We start from the raw sequence: 13,554 nt of genomic DNA on the forward strand, positions 1-13,554 counted from the left end.
TATCCGACATAGAAGAAGGTTTTACATTTAGTGTCGGATTATCGAGTCACGACTGTATGCGTATTCTGATTTGGAGTTCTCGTGTTCGATATGTACTGATAAAGTGTTTACTGCCTCTATGACAGACTAACATTTTATTGTCTAGGCCAAAGTAAACAACAATAAAAAAAAAAAAAAAAAACATAGGACCCCACTTAGGATACGAATCATGTTTTCATATGTGAAAGGTTTGAGTCTGAATAATGCCGTCACTGTCTGATTCCAAAGGCCCACCAACCCTACTTATTGAAAAAAATCGTACGAAGGGGGCACCAGTGTGTCTAGAATCGATGTCAAGGGTTTAAAACCAAGTGTCCTCATGTGAGGAGTTGTTGGACGCCTTGTTGTCAACATCAGAATTGCCTGATGCACTGAAGTGAGCTGCCACAACACACATTAAGATTGCTGCATTGCTCAAAATTTAGTCTTTGATGCCTGTTTGAAATTTCAATTAAATTTATTTCAGTTTTATTTGTATAGCTGCAGATTATCCACGAGTTTTTTATTTGTCACACGCTCATACGGTTTGCGCAGTGAAATGCAAATGAAAGGCTGCGCAGTAGCAATAAGAGCAGTGGAGAAAGGACGAATCTTTAGAAAAACAGAGAAAATTAGAAAATAAATAATGAGGTAGAGATCTTAAACTGAAATGCTGTGTAAAGTGAAAACCCAACACATTCAACAGCAGTGATACCTTTGAGCTAGCGCTTGGCAGCAGTGGGCGGACCTCGGCTAGAACCAGGCTCAGGGAGGGCGGCCATCTGCCTCCACCGGTCGGGCTGAGGTTAAAGGGGAGAGAGGGAACAGGAAATGGCACACAGAAAACAGACAAACAATGCGTGAGAGGACAGAAAGCAGCTGGGAGGTCAGTAGCTGCAGCTAGCTGCACAGCAGAGGACGACGCACAAAATATGGGAAGACACAATGCAGTGTTTTACTGGGAGGAACACTGTGTCATTAAATCATGTAGTAAAATTTTACTATGAGCTCTAATGTGGGAGTAGTGGCACAGATTGTTGTGTTGAGGTCATTGCATGTTTCCGTCCATGCATGTGGTGATTTGGAGAGCGCCACGGGTTACATAAACCCGGCACATCTTTGCTGACGAAGCACCGGCAAAACTAGTCATTGCCCCCTTCTGCCCACCTTTTTTTAATCTCTCTCTCTCTCTCACACACACACACACACACACACACACACACATGCACTGAATGAACACTCAGTCTGGCAGTACGTCCTTATGCTTTAATAAGAGCAATCATGAAGCCAAGCTCCTCTCAGCGTGGCACAACACAGCGACTGTAAGAGAGAAGAGAGGTGAGAAGACAAGTGTCAGCGAGACAGCAGGAAGCAGCGAGATGCAGGGAGGAGGAAGGAGAGGTTGAGCAGAAGGAAGCCAGACTGTCCTTAAAACTTCCACTCTCAAATATATTTTTAAAAAAATAAAAATTAAATCTCCTCGCCTTCTTTAACTCTTCGCTGATCTCGCTGTTGCACCAAAGAGGTCTGCTTGTAGCGAGCTGTGTGGTTGCCTCCATGGCTAAAAGGCTAGCAGCTAAAATAAAACGGGTTGTGTTATTAATAGATTGACAAGTGCATCAAAAGCAGCTTTACAAAAAAAAATAAAAAAATTATCGTAGCTGTATGGTGCAAGAAGTGACACATCACTCAGGCATCCATGAGCAGCGAGTGGAAACGACAACGTGTGAGAGTCGACACGTCATGAGGCGCTGGTTTGCAGGTGTGAAGGAAGGAAAGTGGGAAAAAAAAAAAAAGAGAAAGGAATGAACATCCTACAAATACAGAGACGAACGAATAAATACAGCACAAATTCAAAGGTTTTTTTTTTCTCTCTATGACAAAACGCGTCTTTTCCTTCGATTGCCATTTTGCACAACGAGTGAATCTGCTGCAGCACACATACTGTACATTCCCATGATACGCTACGGACGCTAATCAATACATTTCACCCTCGGATGCGCGCCGGACTGGACACACTCGCTCTTTGTTGTGCTGTCTGTGAATGGCGGTTGTATGTGTGTGTGTGTGTGTGCAGCTCTTTGAAGATGAAAGCCTACTTGGCCTTTCTGCCCACCTCTGGCGCAAACCTTTGATAACACGCTGACCGGTGCACGAGCGCGACACGCAACAGACACGCACAGACAGACATTTCCACTTCAAACATTCCTTTCTCTTTCCTCCTCAGCCCGTCGCGCACTCGCTCTGCTTCAAACGCGCACAAAGACAAACGCACAAATGGCACTTAAACATGTCCGAATGGATTAGCTATTCACTCTACAACCTTGTTGGGTGTCATTTGATTTGTGTGCACCCGTGTGTGTGTGTTGACCTATCTGTTGTAGTAAATTGCCAGAGTGGTTTGGCACTGGGAATAAGCTAGTTGTTTTTTATACCCCGCTATTGATTATTAGTCCAATTACCCTTAGTTTACAGCCATTCCTGCCTCGCATCCTCCCTTCTTCTGTCTCGCCCTCCTGTTCCCTTTCCTCAGGTTCTTCTGAATAAAATGCAAAAAGAACTCCTTTGAGTGAGTTTAACATATTCCATTTTAAACATGCAAAATTTTACATTAAACAGAATTTGCTAATTAGTATTATTAGGAAGGATGGCATTATTTTTTTTATTTTTTTTTAGCTGGCAATAAGTAAAGTATAATGAAATCCTGCCATCAGCTAAACTCATCTATTAATTTGGAGCCAATTCTAGCCACACGGTAAAAGATCTGCCGTATATAGGTCACTAGTCAATCCCACATAAAGAGAGGCTCCTCTTCAAGCTCGTATGCACACCTATAGGCGATTTAAACCCTAAACCCCATATGTCTGGACTGTGGAGAGCAGCTGAATCACCTGGGCTCCACGGGCCCAGCTGGTCAGCAGCTTCAGATCCAGAGCCTCCTCGCTGTGAGGTGACCGCGCTGGCCGCCGCATCGCTGCGCCGCCCTCAAGGAGTACGTTTCCCAGTTTAAAATACGTTTCAAGGTTACTGTGAAAAACCCTCGCAATTCCCTGCAGCTTCAACATTCGGATGATTAAATACTGCTTAGGCCCGTCTTGAGGTGGCACCGTCAGTTCTGTCTGAATTTACGCTTGTTGGGTTTCTGATGGGAGACGAAACTAAAAGGAAAACCCAACATGAGCTGTCTTGGTGAGGTTTCAGCCACCAGAACAGCTTTAATGCACCTTGGCGTTGATTCTACAAGTCTGTGTAACCTTAATGGAAGGATTTAAGGAGGCAAGTGGACCCGAACTAGTCCAACAAACTACCTACCACAATGGATCCCCTCGCTGGAGGTGATTTTCCTTTAATTTGTCACCTGTGCTTTTCCCCACTAAATTACAATTTATTGAATATAATGTCATTAGAGAGGATGAAATGACGTTAACAATCTTTTCCTGCTAAGGGAAGGTGTAATAATAATAATAATAACATGAGAGGACATTTAAGATGCAATCGATGTGAAACAGTTGAATTATGGTCGCAGAAGCAAGCAAGGAGAGATAAGTTCGGAAAAAGAGATGAAGCGGTTTAGTCCACGATGTGGACGCAGATAATTAGCCTTCGTTCAGCTGAAGTCAGCAGGAAAGCAGACGGAGAGAAAATACTGTTTGTATAATGTGTTGGATTCCCATGAGAAGTGGACAGCGGGGAGGTTGTGTAACAGCAACACTGCTTCATGTGAGCCTCCTTAATCATGTGTGTTCTTCCTCCTCAAGCGCAGGTGTGTGTGCGCTTACCTGCGCATGAGACACATTACAGTAGAGCACACAGCATCTCTGTCCCTGACAAATTGTTTTCCAGTCGGTTATTTCCTCATGACCCACTTCCAGTGTGCACCCTTGAATAAAATTATTTTCGCTCAATATGTTTCCGACCTTTTGGTGCAGATGTGTGCCATTTGTGTGCTCGTCAAACGTTTACATTAAATAGAGAAATGAGGAGGTGGGTGGGGGGGGGGAGAAAAAAAACAACAAAAACAACAAAACAATCAATCTGGCTCCTCCCTTGGCCCTGTTACCAAGGTGATACAGAGATTCTATCAATGAGCCAAGGTCCCTGTTGCCATGGAAACACTTATGAATGAGAAAGGGCCCAGTAACCGTGGAGACGGTGTGAATGAGGAACTGCCTCATCGGTCTGACACTGTTTGTGACGGCGGATGCTGTTTTCGAAACTGAATTCTTTATCGCTTCGCCGTCATCGTTATGACCACCGTCGTTATTGTCATCATCATCATCATCATCATCATCATCATCGTCGGTGATCTGACTGTAATTGCGGCGACGTCACATGAATAGATGAGATGCATTAATGTGTAATTGCAGGATTTTACCCGGACAGTGTCTGTATTGTACCCCCAATAATGCAGACGCAGGCGTAGCCATTTATCACTGTAGCTGGAGACAGGTGTGTGTTCGTGTGTGTGCGCTTGTGTTACATCAGTACACAGTCAGTGGGCTTTTTTTTCGGTCTGTATTTCCCGGCAGATGTGCAGGTTGTTCCTTTCACAAACCCATGCCCACGCACCTTGATTTAGAGTTTAAATATGATGCTTTAGTCTTAATACTGTAGGTTCCTACATTTCACAACATGGATTTTATAAAGCCAGCTACCAATCAGCTTCTTTATTACTTCATCTTTTCTAGTTTTCCTCTTTATTTCGGTCATTTCCTGCTCCCTGTAGAGTACCTATTGCATTTCTCTACTACCTGCTTCGTGGGTCATGCGGTGACCTCCCAGCTCTCCACAGTGTCGTCCAGCTATTAAGAGCAGCACCATTCATTTATTTAAATACGACTGTTGTCGTCTTGCAACATGAGATCCAGCATAGAAAGACAAAAAGCTAATTCTGTGTAGCATCACAGTCAAAATCATTCACAGTAATGTTAGTGGATGTGATTCATTGAGTTGTTTCCAAGTGGTAACTGCTGGGAAAAATAATCTAATTATCAAATATTAACATGCAGTGTGTCTTTTGTTTTTGCCACCAAACAGCCTGCGAACAGGGAATTAGTTTGATCTTTTTACTTTCAGTGTCTATAATATCATACTGTAAGATCTTGACCTTATTATGTGAAACGCCCTGAGATGACTTGTGTCGTAAATCGGTACCATATCAATGAAACTGAATTGAATTAAAATAGATTAAATTTGCAACATATGTTCAAAGACATGATCTCTGAAAATTTCATGACAAAGTAGGAAAAGAGAACCCGCTTTGCTTTGGTTCTGGCATGTTTCAGACATTTTTAGTTTGTATTTCTTCAGTGGAGCCTTGCTGAGTGTCTTTGAATGACCTGAGGAGTGAAGTACGGAGCAAGTAGTAAAGGTTTCTCTGTGTTTGTTGGCTCAACAAGACCCAATACTATCAACTCTTTATTCTTCAGATGCTTCCGTAAATCATTTAACTCCTCTTCCGAGCAAAAAGTACCGATTGTTTGCCACCTACTTCAGTCAGGAGTAATAAGTTCTTATAATTTGGAGCTATGAAGAGTAGTTAAATGCACTGTTCCTGGATATAAGGCGAGAGGGGGAAGCTGGTAGAAGGTTGTTAATCGTCTCTCAATGCAGCTGCTTATTTTATTAACAGCTGCACATTAGAGCTCTGCAACTTTAAACTTCTAAACATGATACTCGTGAAGTCCATTTAGGTCCCACACTGCCCCATAATCATCCCATAATATGTGGAAATTAGTTTTTGAACGAGTCAAAGTGAAATTAATGTGATTATTGATTGAATATCCTCTGTGATAAATGCCAATAGACTAATCAATTTGCAGCACCAGCAGTGTAAACAGACTTGGCAGCAAATCGAGCGTAGAAATATATATTTTTTTGCATCATCAGCTTCGGTTGCAGGTGGCATCAGGAAAAGAAGTGGTGAAAGGGCGGCGCTTCTTGTTTCGTCTCGAAGCTCCAGCTCCAGCTGTGCAGCATCGGTTACCATGGTGACGTAGCAGGTTAACAGAGAGCCACCTTCATGACATTGAAAACTCTGGCTTCAGGCTCAGCGTACCTCGCTGCCATTAATCTTGCCTGGCTGTACACCCCTCTGGCAAGGGTTTGTGGTGTTTGCTCGCAGATGACAAACAAACAAAATGAGGATCCGCCTTTAAAAGCACCTCCACGGCGACAGAACTTAGCGATCCTCCTCATCTAAACGACACCGTTTTGTCATTGGAATTCAAGTCAGTTGATTTGCTTTGTGACAAGCAGTTTTTGTTGGTTTGTTAAGTAGAAAGTGTTTCCATTTCTGGCTTTAATTAATATCAATCCCAGTAATACCTCTGGATAATTTCTGTTCTTTGTTTTTTTTTTTTCTTTTTCTTTGCAAATGTCACCATAAGATACTGTGAGAGATGCAGCCGAAGTACATTAATGCCTCAGGAACCTCTCGGTTACAAGTCGGCCTCTGATGAGGCATTTGATATCACACAATGTCATTACAAGGACCTGCGCTAGCGATGGAGCACCCACCACTGGAGGGGGGCTTCCTGGTAACACGACACCGAATTCAAAACCACAACTAAGTATACCTTCACCCGTAGACCCTGAGTCAGTTTTATCCTTCTATCTGAGCGTGCAGGATTCCAAGCAAAAGCAGGCGGACTTCAAACCTGTGATTAAGGCTCTGCTGTGTCACTGGGCCTCTTAGTGGAATAGAGGAAAGTAGAAATGTGTCAGAGACGCCGAATGAGAGAGGGAGAGGAAGGGATGAGAGAGAGAGAGAGAGGAAGGGATGAGAGAGAGAGAGAGAGAAGTGGGAAGTAGGATGATTCACAGTGTGCGTCAGACGAAGGGACTGACTGGAAGTCTGGCGGCGCAAGGGAACATCTTAACCCTCTAAAGCACACACACACACACACACACACACACACACACACACGCATGCTGTTTACAATTTCTTATTCGGATGATGAGTGGCGGTACAGGTGCCGCGGCACAAACCGCAATGTGTTTACGCTGCACTCTGAGGACCGGTTGAAGATTTTAAATGCGCCGAGAATAAGAATAGGCAGAAACCAGCGAGTCAGCATCTCTCTCTCAGCCATCTGCCAGTGCCCCCTCGCTCCCTTTGTCTTTCACTCTGTCTCTAGATGCCACCAACTTTATCTCTCCTCCCCCTTTGTCCTCCCATCTCTCCATCTTCTTCCATTTTTTTTTTGTTTTTCATTTCACAGTGCCTCTCTCATCCCTCCCTTTCGGCCCATCCCCTCCTTCACCCTGATACACTCCTCCGTCCTACTTCACTTGTCAGCTGTATTGATCAGCTCGGCTTTTACAGGATTTACATACAGTGCTCACCCAGTTGTTTGTAATGACCTGGCTTGGGTTTTTTTTTGTGTGTGTGTGTGTATCTGACAGAAAGCAAGCGAGAAACGGGGAGGCTGACTGACAGTGACAAGCCTGACTCGCTTAAATATTGATTCTCTGCGCTCACTTCTGTGCATTTGTCTTTCCCCCTTTAGGATTCTGTCCACTGTGGGCTCAGATTTCGACTTGCGGACCCTCAGGGCTGTACGAGTTTTAAGGCCTCTCAAACTGGTGTCCGGTATTCCCAGTAAGTCACTCACACACAAAAAGATTTTTGCTAATCTCTCACCTTTGTATTAGAGAGTAGAAATAGCACGAAGAAGCAATCTGCGTGAAGCTTTTGTGCGTCTTTTGCGCACGATGCACCAACAAAAGCGACTCCTCTGTGCCCACAATGCTCATTTTTTAAATGTTATAGTGGCAGTAGTGTTCCAGCACCACTGCCACCGCAGGGTTATTAATAGCCTGTTCTCTACTACAGGTCTGAATAGGCAAACCAGGGCTTACTCATCATGAAAGTCACTTAAAAACCAAATTAGAGCATCGTGCCGGTGTGTGATGTGCAGCTGAAAAGAGCGACCAGTTTCCACCAACAGTTATTGAAAAAGAAATAATTAAAAGTAGTTATTTATGTCGCCGTAACTGAATTGTGTTTGAATCACATACATTCACAGGGTGCAGCAGCTTGGTTGGCATCAGTAAGTGAGGAGATTACATGACAAAAGCTTCAAAAAGTAAACAAAAATCACGAAATGACACCAAATGCCTTCATGTGTCATCAAATCAGTCCTCAACTGGTTGTCTTGTGTGGAAAAAATGACCAGTTGTGGACGATGTAAAGGGATTTCTTCCTAAATTGGTAACTAATAAGATAAATTTTTTAGCATCCTGTGATTCTTATTGTAACAAAAAATACATTTAAATTAAAGGATGATGCCAAAAAATGTGTCCTTCAGGCTTACAGGTGGTGCTCAAATCCATCATGAAGGCCATGATTCCCCTGCTGCAAATTGGCCTCCTGCTTTTCTTTGCCATCCTCATGTTCGCCATCATCGGCCTGGAGTTCTACATGGGCAAGTTCCACACGACCTGCTTCGACAATCACACAGGTAACGCAGTCTGTGTGTGTGTGTCTGTGTATGTGTGTGTTTGCCAAGAGTGAAGTCAGGATTCATTTGCTAGCTGTTTGCCCCAGAGACGCCTGCACCTGTTCCTGCTGAGGTAGACTTTAAATAGTTGCAGCGCTAAAATTAGAAATGCAATGTAGTCCATCTAAATAGCATGCTTGGCGTCGAACTGTGTGTAGTGCTTTGTTTTGTGATGGTAATGGCGATGATGTAGCCTCGTTTGGTGCGTTTACCCTGAAAGGACTCTAGAGATCAGAAATAACATTTAATCTGCGACATATTCGCATCTACCTGCATTCTGTTTGTTCAGGTGAGATCCGGGAAGAGTTTCCATGCGGGACCGAGCTGCCGTCGCGGCTGTGTCCGGAAGGCACCACCTGCAGACAGTACTGGCTGGGACCAAACTACGGCATCACCCAGTTCGACAACATCCTGTTCGCTATTCTCACCGTCTTCCAGTGTATCACCATGGAGGGCTGGACTGAGCTGCTCTACTGGGTACCGCCCAACACGCCTGCATGTTCACTGACCAGTTTATGAGAAACTTATGCGTGTGGAGGCCGATGCGTCTAGTAAGGCAGGACTAAAAGACTACTTTAGGTTTAGCGTAGCAAGGATTATTTATGGGAAGAAGCCCAGAATGCAAAACCCATCAGTCCTTGTCATGGATGGAGCGCAGCAGCAGACAAACACCTGAAGCATTTAACGTACATTTTACAGTATCTGTTCGTTTGGTAGCCGTTTTGAATGCTGCACAATATTCTGAAAAGGTTCAAATGAAGCAATTAAATCTGAAAACCTTAAAAGGGCAGCTGGACTTTAGATTTTTTTTTTCTTCTTTTTTTTTTTCTGATAAAACGCTTAAATCCAGCTTTTTAAATCTCGTACACGTTCCTCTGCATCCACCCATAAAATGGGTACCGGGTTCTGAACAGTGTCATCACTCTTGTCCAAGACTGAAACGTTCCCCGCTGTCAGTGGCAACGGTTGCCATGGAGACCAGAGGTAGATGAGGGTCTCTGAGTGTTACTGTAGTCGTCTCTTCTCCCGTCTCGTTTCCATTTCCGTCCGTCTTATTCTTCCTGTTGTTCTTTTTTTTTTTGTTCTCTATCCTTTCCCTCTTTTCTTTCCTTCTTATCTTTCTGTCCTCCATCCCTTCCCCCCTTTTCCTCCTCTCTCCCGTCCCTCTCACTCGGCTTCTCTCTCCCCGTGTCCCTCCTTCCCGGTGCTGCTCTATATTTAAAAGGGCCTGTTCAGCCCAAGTTATTCTTGCAGCTGCTGGGGAGGGGAGCAATAAAAGTTTAATGGTAGAAAAAAGGGTCTGCGGTACATTGGGTACACAGCGGCAATACCAGCGTACATGCAGGAAGAAAGAAAGATGGAGGAGACGGGGGAGGACAGACGGGGAGGCAAAGGGAGGGACAAGAAAGAAAAGCAAAGGGTCTCTAGGTGGGGAGGGTAAAATGAGGAATCGATGCAGAAGCTGATCAGTGACAGTCTGGAGATGGACAGAGCTAGAAAATAAGAAAGTAGGACTAAAGGAAATAATGATGAATTAAAAAAAAAAAAAAAGATATATGAAGCAGGGTGAAGGGCTTCCAAAGGAGGATGCAGAAGACGAGACAACAAGGAGTGAATAAAGAAATGAAAAGAGAGTCTGGACAGGAGGAAGGCAGAGACGGCGAGGGAGGGAGCGAAGCATTTGCTATACATTATTTACTCCGACAGAGCAGCTAAATAGAGTGGCAGATATGCATTTACTTATTGAGATGACTTAAAGCAAAATCATGTCGGCCCTGCTGTTGTTTATGCTGCCGACAGCAGTGGACAGCAACGTTGAGTGCTTCCGTCTTTTTAACGGCTGGACGTTTATTTACAAGATTATTAACGCGGCGCTTTATTTCGGATGTTCTTTAATTAGATTAACAGCTTCTTAGAGGGAATATTTAAGACAGAAGGTGTTTGGACGCAAGAAAAAATCCACAAGAAGGCCTAAAAGGGTTGCAGAGGGGCGCTGAGGTTCAGGGGCTACAGTCCCCAACGCCGAGGTCACGGGTTCGAGTCCCACTCATGGCGCTTTCCTGCAGGTCCTTCCCCCGTTCTTCTCCCCCACTTTCCTGTCTCTCTCTCGACTTCCCTATCGAAAAAAGGCCAGCAAAAAAACAGATAAACCAAAATATATTTAATCACAACTAATTCAGCTTCTCTACATTTGTCTGCTTTACTAATTTATGACCACTGCTGCTGTAATATTGATCACGTATATATTTTTTCCTTCGACTGAGACTCATTAAAGAGTGCTGATTGCATCTCGAGCATATTTCCCGGCGCTCGTGTTAATAAACTGTCAACCGAGCCATGTTTCTCTCAGCTCAGGTGCTAATATGTCGTGTACGAGCGTAAAGAGCAAAGCATTGATTACTCCGTCTGATGTCCCCGTGTGTGTGTTTCCAGAGCAACGATGCCTCAGGGAGCGCATGGAACTGGATGTATTTCATCCCCCTCATCATCATCGGCTCCTTCTTCATGCTCAACCTGGTGCTGGGCGTGCTGTCGGGGTAAGCGTGTGTTCGACTTTGGTTGTTGTAGTCATAATTTTCCTACGCTGTGAATCATTTAGTGAACGTTGTATGTATGCATGCATGTGTGCCACATTTAAAATGCAACGTATCTACAATAAACGTTGTGTGCGTCTGCAGGGAGTTTGCCAAAGAGAGAGAACGCGTGGAGAACAGGAGCGAGTTCCTGAAGCTCCGAAGGCAGCAGCAGATCGAACGAGAGCTCAACGGTTATCTGGAGTGGATCTGCAAAGCTGGTACGGACAGTTTACCACACGAGAGGCGACTTTTTCCACAGACAACGTGCAACCGTTAATACATTAGTTTATTTTGTCAGATATTTGGATGCGTGCCCTATCAAAAAACTGTATAAAAGCTTTTTGTGCATTAAACAAAAACAGAAGCACGTGATGATGGTATGTGACTGAAACAAAATCAACACTTACTGCTTGCATTTCACAATAAAAGCCTCTTAAATAGGGCTATACATCCCTTTTTTTTGTGGATTTTACTGTGAAGTAGCTGCAAGAGATGAAGTCACTTGGGCAGCAAAAATAAACTGCAAGAATCCATGTTATTTGTATTTTATTTGCAAGAATACTGCAGTTTAAACGGAAACAGAATTATTACACTTTTAGCAGATAAATTTGAGATTTTCTCTGTTGTAGCTTCCTGTTTTTTTTTTCCATTTATTTCCTTATTTGTACAACCGTCTCCAGCTCTTCTAGTTCGACACATCCAGTATCTCAGTACAACAGGACGTGTATCTCGTGTAAGTTTAAGCCGTCCTCAAAAAGCTCCACAAACTTAAGTTATGGTCAGTGCGCATTTGTGAACAGCAGCCTTAAATTACATCACTTTGACGGGGATTGGAGATGATGCTTGGACGGAGGAGACCCGCTCTTCGCCCGTGGTTCTCTTTCTCTAGTCTTTCGGCCCATCTGCTGAGGGCAGGAAAGATGCAGAGCAGATAAGAGGGTTCGACGCTGGATGTTGGAAGGAGCTGATAAAGGGCCAGATAGGAGGGACGGACCTTTGATCTTCTTGAAACGGACAATCTACATAAAAATAAGGAAGGCTAAAAAAAAACAAAGGGATGGGATGAGCAGCACACCCAGGTGCAGGTCCGAGGGCACACACTGTATTAACATTTTGGTTTGTGTTTTGCAGAAGAGGTCATCTTGGCGGACGATGAAAATGAAAATGATTACGATGGTATGAGATTTTAAAATACGTCATAGTAATAAATGTAACACATCAGTGCTGTTGTGTTACAGAGAGAGACGTTTTCCTTTAATTGCAGGTTCCCGTAGGAGAGCCACCAAGAACCACAAGAGCAAAGCTGAGCTTCTCAACCCAGAGGAAGGGGAGGGAGACCTGGCAGTAGGTGAGGTCTATTTCCGCCGTACGTGCACAAACACACGCATCAGAGGACATTAGATTAATTTCCAGGACTGCTGCTTGCGTAATATATCCTTAACTACCCTTATCTTAACCTTCATTTACTACACATTTACTCCACATTGTGACTGTGTAAACACACACACACACACACACACACACACACACAGAAAGGCAAACCACAGGTACATAGAGATGCTATCTTATCTCGCGTATCAGCATCACCTGACCCTCCTCTGCTCTCCTCTCCCGTCCTTTCCTCTGCTCTCGTCTTCTCTGCTGCTCCTCACCTCTCTCCTAACGTTACACTTTCCCCGTCCTCCAGCCCCTCATCTTTCCCCCTCCTCCTCCCCGTCTTCAACCTGCCTGCCCTTGTTATTTCATTCCCGCTGCTCCCCTCCTGCCCCGCTCTTCTTTTTTTTTTTTTTTAAGCGATTCTCTCTGATTCTCACAAGATCGGATGATTTATTTGTTTATTTTTTTAACGTTCTGTGCGGTGATATCATGCGCAACATGTAACTGGGACGGCGCAGAAGAGTCAGAACTGAATTATGCATTAGTGTTTACTTTAAAATGAAGCAGATATAGAAAAGTGCTTGTTGCTATAAGTTGTGTTCCAACAAGCAAAACATCAGAACGAGATGACGACAAAAAAAATAAAATAAAAATCTGAGTTTTTTTGATCTACAGCTTTCTTTTACTCAAGTCATTGTATTTATATAATTCACTGTCTGTGCATCATTTATTGGATGCGTGTCACTATGTGTGCTTGCAAATGCACAAGTCGAGCTCAGTGGAGTCTTTTTTTTTTTTTACTATGCATTCACATCTTATGCCCTGTATTCCTTTTGAGCATTGACCTCCTTATAGGAAATAACAACATGCATGTGCGAGATGCAATCCAGCACATGACCTATAGGGGGAACATCACAAAGCAAGGTCGACTGCGGCTTTTGGAATCACAACAATTACGAATAAACCTTGTCTTCTTGTTATACAGTCTACAAAGTCACTGCATCAACAGCAGTCATCACAGCTGTGCAAATATATAGGTGACCTGTAGTCTTGTTTTAAAACTGCTTTCGGTGCACAAT

General features: G+C 43.8%; 1 protein-coding gene across 1 annotated transcript in view; it reads left to right on the forward strand.

Annotated features, from left to right (window-relative positions):
• The window catches only part of cacna1aa (calcium channel, voltage-dependent, P/Q type, alpha 1A subunit, a), a gene marked incomplete at its 3' end in the record, with an annotated part of 48,354 nt that overhangs the window by 16,557 nt on the left and 18,243 nt on the right, over positions 1–13,554 (forward strand). Inside the window, exons 4-10 of the mRNA XM_008295460.1 lie at positions 7,530–7,621; positions 8,331–8,483; positions 8,812–8,999; positions 10,956–11,059; positions 11,201–11,316; positions 12,230–12,274; positions 12,363–12,446. Of these exons, the coding sequence (XP_008293682.1) occupies positions 7,530–7,621; positions 8,331–8,483; positions 8,812–8,999; positions 10,956–11,059; positions 11,201–11,316; positions 12,230–12,274; positions 12,363–12,446 (782 nt within the window). The remainder of the gene's footprint in view (positions 1–7,529; positions 7,622–8,330; positions 8,484–8,811; positions 9,000–10,955; positions 11,060–11,200; positions 11,317–12,229; positions 12,275–12,362; positions 12,447–13,554) is intronic.

Source organism: Stegastes partitus, unplaced genomic scaffold, assembly GCF_000690725.1.
Source record: "Stegastes partitus isolate 25-593 unplaced genomic scaffold, Stegastes_partitus-1.0.2 Scaffold1049, whole genome shotgun sequence".
Lineage (NCBI taxonomy): Eukaryota > Metazoa > Chordata > Actinopteri > Pomacentridae > Stegastes > Stegastes partitus.